The sequence below is a fragment of the Vitis vinifera genome, chromosome 1 (genome assembly GCF_030704535.1).
Source record: "Vitis vinifera cultivar Pinot Noir 40024 chromosome 1, ASM3070453v1".
In the NCBI taxonomy this organism is placed as follows: domain Eukaryota; kingdom Viridiplantae; phylum Streptophyta; class Magnoliopsida; order Vitales; family Vitaceae; genus Vitis; species Vitis vinifera.
In genome coordinates, this window is record NC_081805.1 from 19,125,189 (window position 1) to 19,138,655 (window position 13,467).

Genomic DNA, 13,467 nt, shown 5'->3' on the forward strand with positions numbered 1-13,467 from the left:
AGGATTATCTACTTGAAGTCCTTAGAAGATATAAGAAGGCGATAGGGTGACAAATTTCTGATTTGAAAGGGATCAGCCCTTTAGTCTGCACTCATCATATTTACATGGAGGACGAAGCTAAGTCAGTTCGTCAACCTCAGAGAAGGTTGAACCCTCACATGCAAGAGGTGGTGCAAGCTGAAGTTCTTAAGCTACTTCAGGCCGGTATTATCTACCCCATATCAAATAGCCCATGGGTGAGTCCTACTCAAGTTGTGCCAAAGAAGTCTGGGATCACGATGGTTCAAAATGATAAGGGAGAAGAGATCTCTACACGCCTCACTACAGGTTGGAGGGTGTGTATCGATTATAGTAGGTTGAATGTGGTGACAAGGAAGGACCATTTCCCATTGCCCTTTATTGATCAGGTTCTTGAGAGGGTCTCTAGGCATCTTTTCTATTGTTTCTTGGATGGCTACTCCATGTACTTTCAGATAGAAATTGATGTTGAAGACCAGGAGAAGACCACTTTCACATGCCCATTTGGAACCTATGCATACAGGAGAATGCTTTTCGGCTTATGCAATGCACCTGCAACTTTCCAAAGATGCATGTTAAGCATTTTCAGTGATATGGTGGAGCATATTATGGAAGTCTTTATGGATGATATCACCATATATGGGAGTACATTTGATGAATGCTTGATCAACTTAGAAGCTATTCTGAACCAATGCATTGAAAAAAACTTAGTACTTAACTGGGAGAAGTGTCATTTCATGGTACACCAAGGGATTGTCCTTGGACACATCATCTCCAAGAAAGGTATTGAAGTTGACAAAGCAAAGGTTGAACTCATTGTTAAGTTGTCATCTCTAACAAATGTCAAAGGAGTAAGGCAATTCATTGGCCATGCCGGGTTCTATAGGAGGTTTATCAAGGATTTCTCTAAACTTGCAAGACCTCTTTGTGAACTATTGGTCAAGGATGCTAAATTCATATGGGATGATAGATGTCAAAGAAGTTTTGAAGAATTGAAGCTATTTCTGACAACCGCACCAATAGTGAGGGCTCCCAACTGGCAACTACCCTTTGAGGTAATGTGTGATGCCAGTGACTTTGCTATAGGAGATGTTCTTGGGCAAAGAGAAGATGGAAAACCCTATGTGATCTACTATGTGAGCAAGACATTGAATGAGGCACAAAGAAACTACACAACCACCGAGAAAGAATTGTTAGCTGTAGTTTTTGCCTTAGATAAGTTTCATGCTTACTTGGTGGGGTCTTTCATCATGGTTTTCACTGATCACTCTGCTTTGAAGTATCTATTAACTAAGCAAGATGCTAAAGCAAGGCTGATTAGATGGATTCTCTTGCTTCAAGAGTTCAATCTCCAAATCAAAGACAAGAAAGGAGTAGAGAATGTGGTAGCAGACCACCTTTCAAGGCTAGCTATCACACATAATTCCCATGGTTTGCCCATTAATGATGATTTTCCAGAGGAGTCTCTCATGTTGGTGGAAGTTGCCCCTTGGTATGCTCACATTGCGAACTACCTAGTCACATGAGAAGTTCCAAGTGAGTGGAAAGCACAAGATAAGAAGCATTTTTTTGCAAAAATTCATGCCTACTATTGGGAAGAGCCATTTCCATTCAAGTATTGTGCGGATCAAATAATAAGGAAGTGCGTTCTTGAAGAAGAGCAACAGGGGATCCTGAGTCATTGCCATGAAAATGCATGTGGAGGTCACTTTGCTTCTCAGAAGACAGCCATGCGGGTGTTGCAATCGGGTTTCTGTTGGCCATCACTTTTCAAAGATGCCCACACCATGTGCAAGAGTTGTGATCGATGCCAGAGGCTTGGGAAGTTGACATGCACGAACATGATGCCCTTGAACCCCGTTTTGATAGTTGATCTTTTTTACGTTTGGGGCATTGACTTCATGGGACCATTCCCTATGTCTTTTAGCTACTCTTACATCTTGGTAGGAGTAGATTATGTTTCTAAGTGGATTGAGGCAATCCCATGTAAGCATAATGACCATAGAGTGGTTATCAGGTTTCTCAGGGAGAACATATTCTCAAGATTTGGGATGCCTAAAGGCATAATTAGTGACGGAGGTACTCATTTTTGCAATAAACCTTTTGAAACTCTCTTAGCCAAGTATGGAGTGAAGCATAAGGTAGCTACACCTTACCACCCTCAAACTAATGGGCAAGTTGAGTTAGCAAACAGGGAGATTAAAAACATATTGATGAAAGTGGTGAACACAAACAGAAAAGATTGGCCAATCAAGCTCCTCGATTCACTATGGGCATATCGTATAACTTACAAGACCATTCTCGGGATGTCTCATTATTGCCTAGTCTATGGCAAAGCATGCCATCTCCCTATGGAATTGGAATACAAAGCTTGGTGGGCAATCAAGCAGCTCAACATGGATCTGAGCAGAGCTGGGTTAAAGAGGTTCTTAAACCTTAATGAGATGGAAGAATTGAGAAACGATGTCTACATCAATTCGAAAATTGCAAAAGAGAAATTGGAGAGGTGACATGATCAATTGATTTCCCGTAAGAAATTTCAAAAGAGACAAAGAGTCTTGCTTTATGACTCTAAGCTCCACATTTTTCTAAGTAAGCTGAAATCAAGGTGGATAGGTCCATTTACTATTCACCAAGTGCATTCAAATGGAGTAGTGGAACTACTCAACTCCAATAGCATCGGGAGCTTCAAAGTGAATGGCCACCGTCTCAAGCCCTTTGTGGAGCCATTTTCTCGCAACAAGGAGGAATTCATCCTCCTTGATCCACATCAAGCTTGAAAACACCAGTTTTTTTATCGACTCAGTATTTCTAAAGACTAATCGAGTCCATATCTTTTTATGTTATTTCTGATTTAAGAGTTTTCCTGTATTATTACTTGCTTTGATTTCGATTCCTCATTTTAATTTTATTTTGGTTTGATTTAACATAGTTTTTTTATGATTGATTGCAAGGGGATTTCAAACAGAGGAACAAGCAAAACAATTCACACACCTTGCGAAATTTTCACAGGGCATGCGAAATCAAGGAATCATTTCACATGGGGTGCAAAATTTCGCACACCTTACGAACCAAATTTGCACACCCAGCGAAAATAAGCCAACCCCTGCAAAATCAATTTGCACACCCTGTGAAATTTTCATAGACCATGCAAAAAAACTTCGCACACACAAACCAATTTCGCACATTGTGGGAAACCCAAAGGGGTATGAGAAGTAATTTCGCACACCTAAAGTCATTTCGCATGCACTCCACACCCTGCGGACCCCTCATTTTCCTCTACCACCTTGCAATCTCACCCCCTTTCATTCGATTCCAAGCCCCGCAAACATCTCATTTAGAGGATTCGATACCGCACCCCCTCAGAGCACGGACCCGAGGCTCGTCTTTCATTTCTGACATGGCGCGGCCCAAGGAGCCCCTCCCGCCCCTTCACTGAGACGCACCACGAGGCAGAGAGCCTCCTCGGCTCAAGTGCCGAGTAATTCCCCCTTTCAGACCGCAGAGGCTCCACCAAAGGTGGAAAGGCCACTTGACCTTCCTCACCTGCTTCTCAGCATAGGTACGAGACGAGAAGACCACCTACTACCCCAAGGGCGACTACTTCGCACCCCTAGAGTTCAATATGGTGCCCTCTGGGCAAGAGGGCCAAGACTTTAGGTCTCGAGGAGTCATCTAGAGCTTCTGAGCCTCCGACAGATTCTGAGTTACCTTCTGACATGTCACCAAAGTCAATTATCAGACGTCTGATGGTCACAGCACCACCCATTGAGGGAAACTCAGATTGTAGAGCCAGACATTTCCACTCAGAGCTACATTTTGATTAGGAGTCCATGCGACAACAGCCTAAGCTCCAAGATTCGTACGACCTACTCGAGAGGTACCATCTTGAGTGCCTCATGACTCCTCGTGAGTTTTTCTATCCCAGAGTAGCACTAGACTTTTACCAGTCTATGATTACTCGTGGTGTTCGGAGTCCTACCGTGATTCACTTCAGTATTGATGGACGTCCTGGTGTCCTCAAGGCGAGACATATTGCAGAGGCCCTACAGATTCCTTATGAGCTAGAGGATCCATCCGCTTCCTGAAAGTGGTCCCCTGTATCTCAAAGGGACATGGTCCACATATTATCTAGGAGGACCTCCACTGATTCGGTCCTTCTGCGGAAGAAGCTTCCGCCTGGGATGCTCCTCATAGATGTGGTGTTGCGTTCCAACCTCTTTCCATTGCAGCATTCAGTACAAAGGAGATGAGCTATTTTGGATGCTTTGTTCCATATATCCGAGGACTTCTACTTTGGCCCACACCACCTGATCATGGCCTCCCTCATCCACTTTGAGGAGAAGGTCCATAGGAAGAAGCTCCAAAGAGCCAACACCATTCCACTACTATTTCGAAGGTTGTTGTGCCAAATCTTGGAGTATTTGGGCTTTTCTATTGAGCCTCAGCTCAAGTGCCGCCTCCTTTGTCGAGAGTGATTCACTCTCGAAAAATGGAATTAGTTGGCGGGCTATTCTGCACATCCTGGAGCCCCTCCCATGGTAGCACCACTAGTGCCTCCACAACCAGAGCATGGCGAGCTCCCAACAAAGACCACACCACCAGTGCCTCCACAGCTAGAGCATGGCGAGCTCTTGGCAGAGGCCACACTACCAGTGCCCAAGCCTGAGGCTACTTCTGCTACTTAGCCTACTATTCCTACTGTTCCACTAGTAGCGTCGACTACATCTGAGCCGTCCATTACCATATCGGCTTCGGAGTTTTGCGCCCTGGTGCATACCTTTCAAACACTCACCACCACCCATTCTGCTCTTTTTCAGCAGATGGCTGAGATGCGTGCGCATCAGGACTAACAGACTGCTATTCTCCACCAGATTCAGCAGCACTTGGGACTCCTGCCTCTGCCTCAACCGGACCTTCCCACATCCTCAGCGCCTATAGCTCTAACAGAGGATACCACACCAGCAGAGGTCCAGATTCCACCACCTCAGGATGAGCCTCCTATAGTCATAGCTACGCTTGAGGATGCATCATCTCCACCTGAGGTTCCCATTGCTTGATCATAGGACATCTCTTTATCTTATTGTATTTATATTATATTAATGAAGATTTGTCTTTGTTTTGATGCTTTATAAACTGGGATTAGATGTATTACCTGATGATATCTCATAGTGTACTTTCTCATATTAATATATAAACATCATGTTTTGATTATATTTAGCATTTTTCTTTTTCCTCTACTTATTACCCTTTTGTTTTTTTTACTCATGTGGTTTCTCCTTTATGACTCAGACTCCATTTCACTCAGGAGGTACCACTTCCTCCCTTTATTTTCAATTGATCTTGACACATTGAGGGTAATGTGGAGCTTGGTTGGGGGGAGAGTTGAGGAAGGAAGTTTCATTAATAATGCTAGGTTAATTTATTAATTTAGTTACTTTTGCTTAATTTTAAAAGTTTTTTTTACTCTACTCTCCATGGTTATTAAGGAAAAATTCTCAAAATGAAATGGGAGAAATCGAATTCTTGCATTTTTACTTGAATCTTAGAGTTTGTATTATGCTTATTGAAGTTAATGAATTATTGAAACTCCTATTGAATTCAACCTTATTTCTTCCACTTTAATCTTACCACACACTGTACACATTAGGTTCCGATTATAAGACGAAAAACCATCTCACCCCCTAAACTTAGGAAAATTTCAACTTGGTACCTTTGGCCTCATTTCAATAGTGTTGGGACACCTTATAAAAGGCCAATGAGCCTTCGAAAAAAAAAAGAACAAAGTGTTTTACTTGCCTTGAAACCCGAGCAAGGTCCGAGGGGCATACGGCGAAAGTCTTTAAAACCCGATGCCTTAAACCTTTATTGGTTAGGAGTCACCGACCTCAATGCTCGTTACAATGGTGAATAGCTGGAGTTTAACATATTGTAGGTCCTTGGGTATTAAATTTCAATCTCAAAAATCTGGAGTGAAATCTAAGGAGTTAGTGGTCGAAAGATCCTTAAAGCTTGATGCCCTAAACTTTGATTGGTTGGGAGTCATCGATGCATCCCCATTACATGGACACTTTAGGAAACAATACCTTTAGCATTGCACCTCTACAATGAAAAAAATTGTGAAGTAAAAGAGGTGCATTCTTAGCCTATTGGAGGTTGGTCAGTTTACTAAAGTTTGAGAAAGAACTAGGTTGGGGGGAGAGAATAGTCTGACATATTATAATCGGAAACTAATAAACTTAACACTTAGATTTTTGTGGAAAAATAAGGATTGGACCTTTGGGAGTGGAAATTCTTTTGATGCTTAAATTTGCATAATGCCTACTCTTTACAAATTGTGATTAAGCAAGAGATTTGATGACTCTTGTTGAAGGTTGGGTTTTGCCTCTTTGATATTCCTTAAGAGAGTATAATCCGTATCATGTCACTTGAGATTTTTTTGGAGTGATTAGCATGATTTTGTAAATTATTTTACTGCCTATTCCTCTTTATCTCTCCTTCATTGCTAAGGGACTAGCAATATGTCAGTTGGGGGGAGTGATTACTACTCAAAAAGTACTCTTCTATAGCTTGAAACTAACTGTTTTAAAGACTTTTGAGTAGTAGTTAATACATTTTAACTCAATTAGCACATTAAGGAACCTAGCAAAGGTTACTAATCAGTTTTTGGCAAGTTTTTGTGTTTTTGGTAGCTATTTGATCATTGAAACAAGCCAAGAATGAGGGAGAAGTTGGTGAAATCCATGGCAATGCAAGTTAAAGCTCAAATACATGAAGAATCCAAGCTCTGGAGCACTTCATAGCCCTTTTCCAAGCCAATCAGAGATGTAAGAAAGAAAATTAGAGGAAGAAATCCAACAATCAGCAGTTTCGCATGGTTGTGCAAAATTTCTCACACCATGCGAAACCTCTTGAGGCAGCCAAAGGATTTCGCACACCATGCCAAATTTCGCATGGTATGCGAAATCTTCCTGTGCACCTACTCCGTTAGATTTTTATCTTCAGATATTTTGTGTAATTTCCTAGTCTTTCCTTGTAACCAACCTAGATATTTTCTTTTATATCTTTTAGGTAGCAGATATATAAGGAGAGATATGGGTGATATTGTTATGGATGTTTTTCATTAAACAGTTGTAAAAAATTCTCGTAGTAAGAAATATACAGAGCTTTTGTTTTGTCTTTCCTTCTCATTTTGTTTTCACTTTTCTTGGTAGCCAAACAACCTTTGAGGATGATTTCTCAGGGGATGAGTGGCTAGGTTTTACGTTTCTTGGAGTGATGGAAGTTAGGTGAAGGACCTGAATGCAAAGGTGGGAGTTGTCCTTGCTTTAAATGAAAGTAGTTGTTAACCATTAATGGTTTTTATTTCAAGGTTTAGCTTTAAATCCCTTAAAATCACCTTGAATGGTCAATACTTGGTAAGCTTTTCGGATTCTATCGATGCTTATTGCTAGATCCATGGATGTCTATTAGTTATCATTTACGAGTCATTGGAAGGTGGTTCGAGGTGAGGGTCTTTAGTGTTTGAAGCCATTAATGGGAAGCAACTATCATTTTTCATGGACCCGTTGGATCAAACCTTAATTGCTAAATATAAAACTGGTTCGGGAGATAACCATCCTTTATGTTATTGTCCCCAACGCGAGGAGACAATCCGAAATCTCCCCCTTTGTCTGAGAACCCGATCCTAGTGACCTAAAGCTCCAAGAGACCTTTTATTTATAGTTAATTTCACTTATTATTTTTGCTTAACTTAAAATCAATCTTTGCAACCACAATTCCATTTTCTTTTAAAGTTAACTTTCATAAGAAAAAACACCATGGTATTTCCTTCAGTTAAGTCAACTGTACGATGAAAACTCATCCATGTAGACAATCCTAGAGCCACTATACTATGTTAGCTATGCTACCCTAGTGTGAGGTGATTTAGGTTTTATAAATTTTGTTGATAACACCCGTCTAAGCCAGAATTAAATGACATGACTGCAATGGGGACGAATCATCCCCCATACTCCAAGAAGGAAAGACTTCTCCAAGAGAGTTCAAGTTGGATTTCTTAAATCATTGTTCTCATATAAAAAAAAATTAAAAAAATAGGGAGGATAAATTAAAAGAGAATATGCCTATGAAATAAGGAAAGTAGATGTCCAAATTAGAAACTTTTTTGTTAACACAAGATCTTTCTTTGATACTAAGTGGAAAGGAAGGAAGGAAACAAAATAGTGTTTGGGAAAAGTAGAAAAGAAATATTTTTGAAATAGGAAACTTGCTACTAAAATATTTAAAAAATAAAAAAAATAAAAGAAGAACAAAGGGTAACTTCAAGACCCACCCCATATGCATTGTAAGGCATACACGTTATACGTCTAGAAGTGGGGCATTTGTAGACATTGAAACTTTTATTGAAATAAATTGTCACTAAATTAGTCTTCAAATATATATATATATATATATATGGCTCTCCAATTCGAAAAAATTGAGGATCGACAAGTGATAAGTCCTACACACATGTGATACATGACATATGTTAAAAATGTGACACATGACGAAATTTGGAAGACTACAAAAATTTAGTCTTCCAAATAAAAATTTTTAATTACAATCAAAGGAGAATTAAAAATAAATAAATATTCTCTTGTTGGCAAATTTTCTTAATGACTAAAATCAAGCAACTAAATCTTGGGGAATTTCAAAATTTAATTTCCTAATTTCATCTATAAATAGGGGTGACTTCCTTTAATGAAGACACTTTTTGGGATCGGCAAAAGCAAATCTACATGGAAAAGGAGGCTTTACAAAGAATAGAAAGGTTTCATAAAATCTCCCTAGAAGTCCAATAAACCACTCTAAGCCCTCGATTGACTTTGAAAACAAAGAAAACATTTTCATTGTTTACACACACAATCTTCACTGTTCAACATGTTCATTCGAGAATAAGCCACTTGTGACCCTTAATTGATTTCTAAAATCAAAGAAATAATTTCATGGTCCTCTCCCAAATTGTGATCAAGGTGAAAGAATCAAATGAATATATTCTTTTGTAAGAGAATATTACCACAAAGATTATATTCCACAATTTAATAATTTTAATAAAATATTTTGTTTCGCATTATTTTTTCTATTGTTTTACTTACATTGTAAGACTTTTGTGAAATTTGTGTATACAAACATAATTTCAATAAAATACATAAAAATCATGTCTTTAAGTTATGATTGAACAAAATCCACTAAAATCATATTTTATAGACACGATTTCAGTCAAATATATTAAAATAGTATATTCAATTCAATACACTAAAATCTATGTGGCACTTATAGATTTGAAAATATTTCTGAATTTTCCAAATTTTTAAAAATATTTTTAAAATTTTGGTTTTTTTTTTTCTTTTTAAAAAAGTCCCAATTTTCTAAGGATTCAAAATTTATTGTGTTATCACGTGTAATTTGCTACAACCCTTTGTAAAATTATTTCTCTTTTTAAATTATTTAATTTTAAATAGGAAAATTGAGGATTTTAAATAATTTTTTCTCAAATTGTCTCCATCGATATATAATGTTATTAATATTTTTTGAAGTCATTAATCATGAAAGAAAATAAAGTTATAAATCGTTTCAAATTGTAAATACATCATGAAGCCAATGAAGATGCCTTTTCCCCCTTTTGATTTAATGAGCCCCATATATATATATATATTCTTTTGGTTCCTTTCTTAAGGATCTTTGCCTAAGATATTTTTTCTCTATAAAAGCAATGGCTGGGATTCCCCACCAACGCCACTATAAGGCCGAGTTAGGCGGCCAGAGCACATGAAAATGTTATCACATATTCGGTCCAGGCTGCAATCTGCCAAATATATAAAAGTAAAAGAAAGAGATCAGAAACATGTTCAAGAAAGGCTGAGAGCACATGAGAAGATGCCTTAACACATTTGGCATGGGTTTTGGAATCCAAATAGAAAACGAGGCATATATATTATATATATCGAGCAAACGGTACAAACTTGCATGACAGTTGTAAATACAGTAAGGAAAGAAAAACTGAAAATTCCAACAACTTCACACATCCATGAGAAATTATGCAGAGACTCATTGTAGAAAGTTCAGAAGTTGGGTTTGGTGCATTTTTGTTGAACTGGTAACCATCTTTTTCTTCTTGTTCCTATTTTATTGCTGCACGTGTCACCAACCTGACCTCAGAAGCATGGAATCATGATTTTCCCTTTGGGTAGAAGTAAACTCTTCTGATCCAATCCTAACCAATCCAAAGGAAGGGCTGGCCCAGTGCCACTCTCACAGCCTGTTAAAAAGGTCAGCAAATAATGGAGGTTTGCTGCGTGGGTTTGTGGTGGTCACGACTCGCAACATATGAAAGTCATTGATACTAACACATGCCATTGCCCGCCCACTGCACATGCTCTCTGTCTCCCTTCTCCCCTACAATCCACGCACTTTTCTTCCCTTTTTTTTTTTTTCCCTTTTATTTTCTTTCTTTCTTTCTCTTTTCTTTTTCTCTATAGCTATCCGATCAATCCATCTCATGGACTCATCACAAGACCCTCATAACATCAGATTACACACCAGTCACCACCACTAATTAAATCATGTATAGTTAGAAAATCAGATAGCTACCTATGGCGCATAAGCGGTTACAATATTAGGATATCACACATTATATAAGCTTAAATTTTATTAATTTGTCTACCCTTTTGTTCTCCTTGTGCTGTGCTGTTAATTTCTGAGCTGAATGTGATTCTATAGAGCCGGGGCTACGGCGGGTTGGTGTGATGACAGCGCGATGCATTGAAGATGTCTAGGACAGCTGATCAAGTGGTCATTGGTGAGGCCAGCGGCTTGCATGAACGAATAAATTACAGTGGGCCCAACCAACCTGAAACCCCTCCTCACCATGTCTTTGCTGATGCTCTCTGATTTCGAGGTCTTCACTGGGATCTTGTGGCATGATTTGTACTGGGTGGTAATGGGCTTGTGATTCACAAATCCCCAGATATACTTGTGAAATGATCCGAATTCCCTCTTAATCTGTGAAATGTAAGTATTGAATTCAATAAAAAGAATATATATACAGATTCTATTAGCAAATAAAAGTGCTTAATGGTTAGTAGTACTGGAAGGGGTCCCATATTGTTCTGTTCAAGTGACATTCTTTTGAGGTTATGATTTTTTCGTTTAAGTGCGTAGTCCTTTTACAAAGGAGTGCCACGGGAAAAGATTAGAGTCCCATTTCTCGACAAGATGTTTATCCCGTTAAAGTGAAGCTTGTAAAATATATCACGGGCCACTGATTTGCACCAATATGAGTTGGATTGAGAGCCATTTTGAAAAATTCAGAAAGTGGTTACCAATGATTGTGATTTTGAATAAAATTCTTTGAATTTATAATATTTCAATAATGTTTAAAAGAATTACTTTACATTATCCTATATATTTTTAAAAATACTTTTAAAAAAATTTCGAAATACTTAATTTCTTCAAAAAAAAAAAAAAAAATGCTTCAAAACATTAGGAAGTAATTCTATTTTTTTCAAAATAACTGGGGTTTAAAAATTGTTTCTAAAGAATTGCTGTGAAATTGACACTAAATAAAATAAATTTGATGTTTCTTTACCTCAAGAATTCGGTTAGAGTTGTCCACCACTCCTCGAACTTGGCTCAAATCTATGCCATAATAAGCACTGATGCTTGTTATCTTCTTTTCGCTGAATTTTCCCACAATTTCTGCATCATATCCGGACAATGCATCCCTGAAAGCAAAAAGATTCGGGGAACCACTTAATCACATTTGGTTTTTTGAGAAGAAAAGCTGGTTGTATGAAATATCTGAGTTCTAAAAGCCCACTCACCTGTATTCCTGACGTTTCTTCAAGACAGTTGTCCAGTCTGATCCAACTTGAGCACCAGTCATCACTAGCAGTTCGAACAGCCGCCTTCATATAGCACAAACAAAACAATCACTCTTAATTCCCCAAAAGTGAAAGAGAGATAGAGAGATAGAGAAACATAGAGAAAACTTACTTATCATCATGGACCGGGACACCCCATTCTTCATCATGGTATTCAACATAGCTAGGATCTACACATTAAGCACATTAAGTTAGCCATGCTATTCTCACAATAATATACCTGGTTCTAAGAAATAAGACCCTCATTTTTTATCTTTTCGGTTTTTGCCTTCCTTAATTAAACAAGTTGTGTGAACCACCGGTATGTTTCAGTACCTGAATTGGGGGTGATGAAACTGCATCTCTTTTCCTCTCGAGTGGTGATAACCAAAGGATCTACAGGACCTATCTTCTCTTCGTACTTGGCAGACTTTGTTCTTCCATAGTGGGCAATTCGCATCTTTCGCTGCACTTGCATAATGGCCATTTGTTCCCTTCTTGCTGCTGCTATGCTCCCTGGAGCCTCAACTATCAAAGAGGAAGAGTAATTCAATGAACTAGTGTCAGAAGAAGGTGCTAATCCAGCACTGCATTTTTTTGTCTTCTTCGGTGAACTAGAGGATTTGGTGGTTCCTCGTGGTGTTAACACCTTCTCAAGACTAGAATTCAACCCGTTAGGATCATTTCCTCTCTTAAGTGCTGGTTGCCTAGGTGATTTTAAGTTGGGAGAGGCTGGAGGAGTTAATGAAGGCTTGGTTTTAGTAGTATTAATAATAGTAGTTGGTGGCGGGGGAGATGCAGGTAGTGGAGAAGTAGGAGATTTTGGGGAGATCTTCTTAAATGAATGATGCCTTTCTAGGCTAGGAATTCGGTTGCAAGTGGGCTGAAGGGCTGGACGGCCATTGATCTGAGCCTTAGATGGGGTGATATCAATACCTTGGTGCAGCTTAGACTTGGAGGAACACATATTGAATGCTTTTGGGTTGGTACAGTATTGAGAGAATGGATGAACTAATGAATGAATGGCTTTGGTTTCCCAAATTAGCGGGAGTAAGAAGAAACGAGGATGAGAGAATGGTATGAGAGGTGAGGAAGGTGAAAGACTTAAGGAGGGTTGCAAAGGATGAGGGGATTATAAAAGGGAATGTGGGGACAGGTTAGGGAAGTTGTAACATGGGGGGTCTGCCATACACCGTCTCCAGAGGGGCATCACTTTTGCTAACGTGGGCACGAGGATGACAGTGACGCCCTCCGCTTAGAATTATATATTTGTGAAGACAAAAATAAGTGTGGGGATGGTGGTGGTGGTGCCACTGCCAGCCTTCTGCATGGACCCTCTTTCCACACTCTTTCTGCCTTTACTGCTTATGAGTCCATATCCTCCTCCCAAAACCCAAGCTGGAGTGGGGAGAGAGAGAGGGAAGAAGATGCACCAATCATTGCCCCTCTTTAGAGCTGGCTGGATATAAGTTGCTCAATTGGGGGCCGTTCTTATGAGTTTTGGGATTAATTTGTTTTGGATGGTTTTGCTTGAATTAATTGAGTAGTA

General features: G+C 39.1%; 1 protein-coding gene across 1 annotated transcript; it reads right to left on the minus strand.

The window, feature by feature from the left end:
* Positions 1-9,971: 9,971 nt before the first annotated feature.
* Positions 9,972-13,040, minus strand: LOC100256507 (uncharacterized). Its single transcript, XM_002263576.5, has 5 exons — positions 12,255-13,040; positions 12,052-12,109; positions 11,880-11,963; positions 11,645-11,780; positions 9,972-11,058 (listed from the first exon to the last, which is right to left on the minus strand). The coding sequence occupies exons 1-5, from the start codon at positions 12,883-12,885 to the stop codon at positions 10,771-10,773; spliced, it is 1,197 nt and encodes a 398-aa protein (XP_002263612.1). The 5' UTR covers positions 12,886-13,040; the 3' UTR covers positions 9,972-10,770.
* Positions 13,041-13,467: the final 427 nt, after the last annotated feature.

Bases quoted from the DNA above. Each gene is read 5' to 3' on its own strand.
- LOC100256507 (XM_002263576.5), bottom strand. From the start codon at position 12,885: ATGTGTTCCTCCAAGTCTAAGCTGCACCAAGGTATTGATATCACCCCA. The intron at 12,110-12,254 runs GTACTGAAACAT...CTTAATGTGTAG, and splicing joins TTTCATCACCCCCAATTCAG to ATCCTAGCTATGTTGAATAC. The intron at 11,964-12,051 runs GTAAGTTTTCTC...TGCTATATGAAG, and splicing joins GTCCCGGTCCATGATGATAA to GCGGCTGTTCGAACTGCTAG.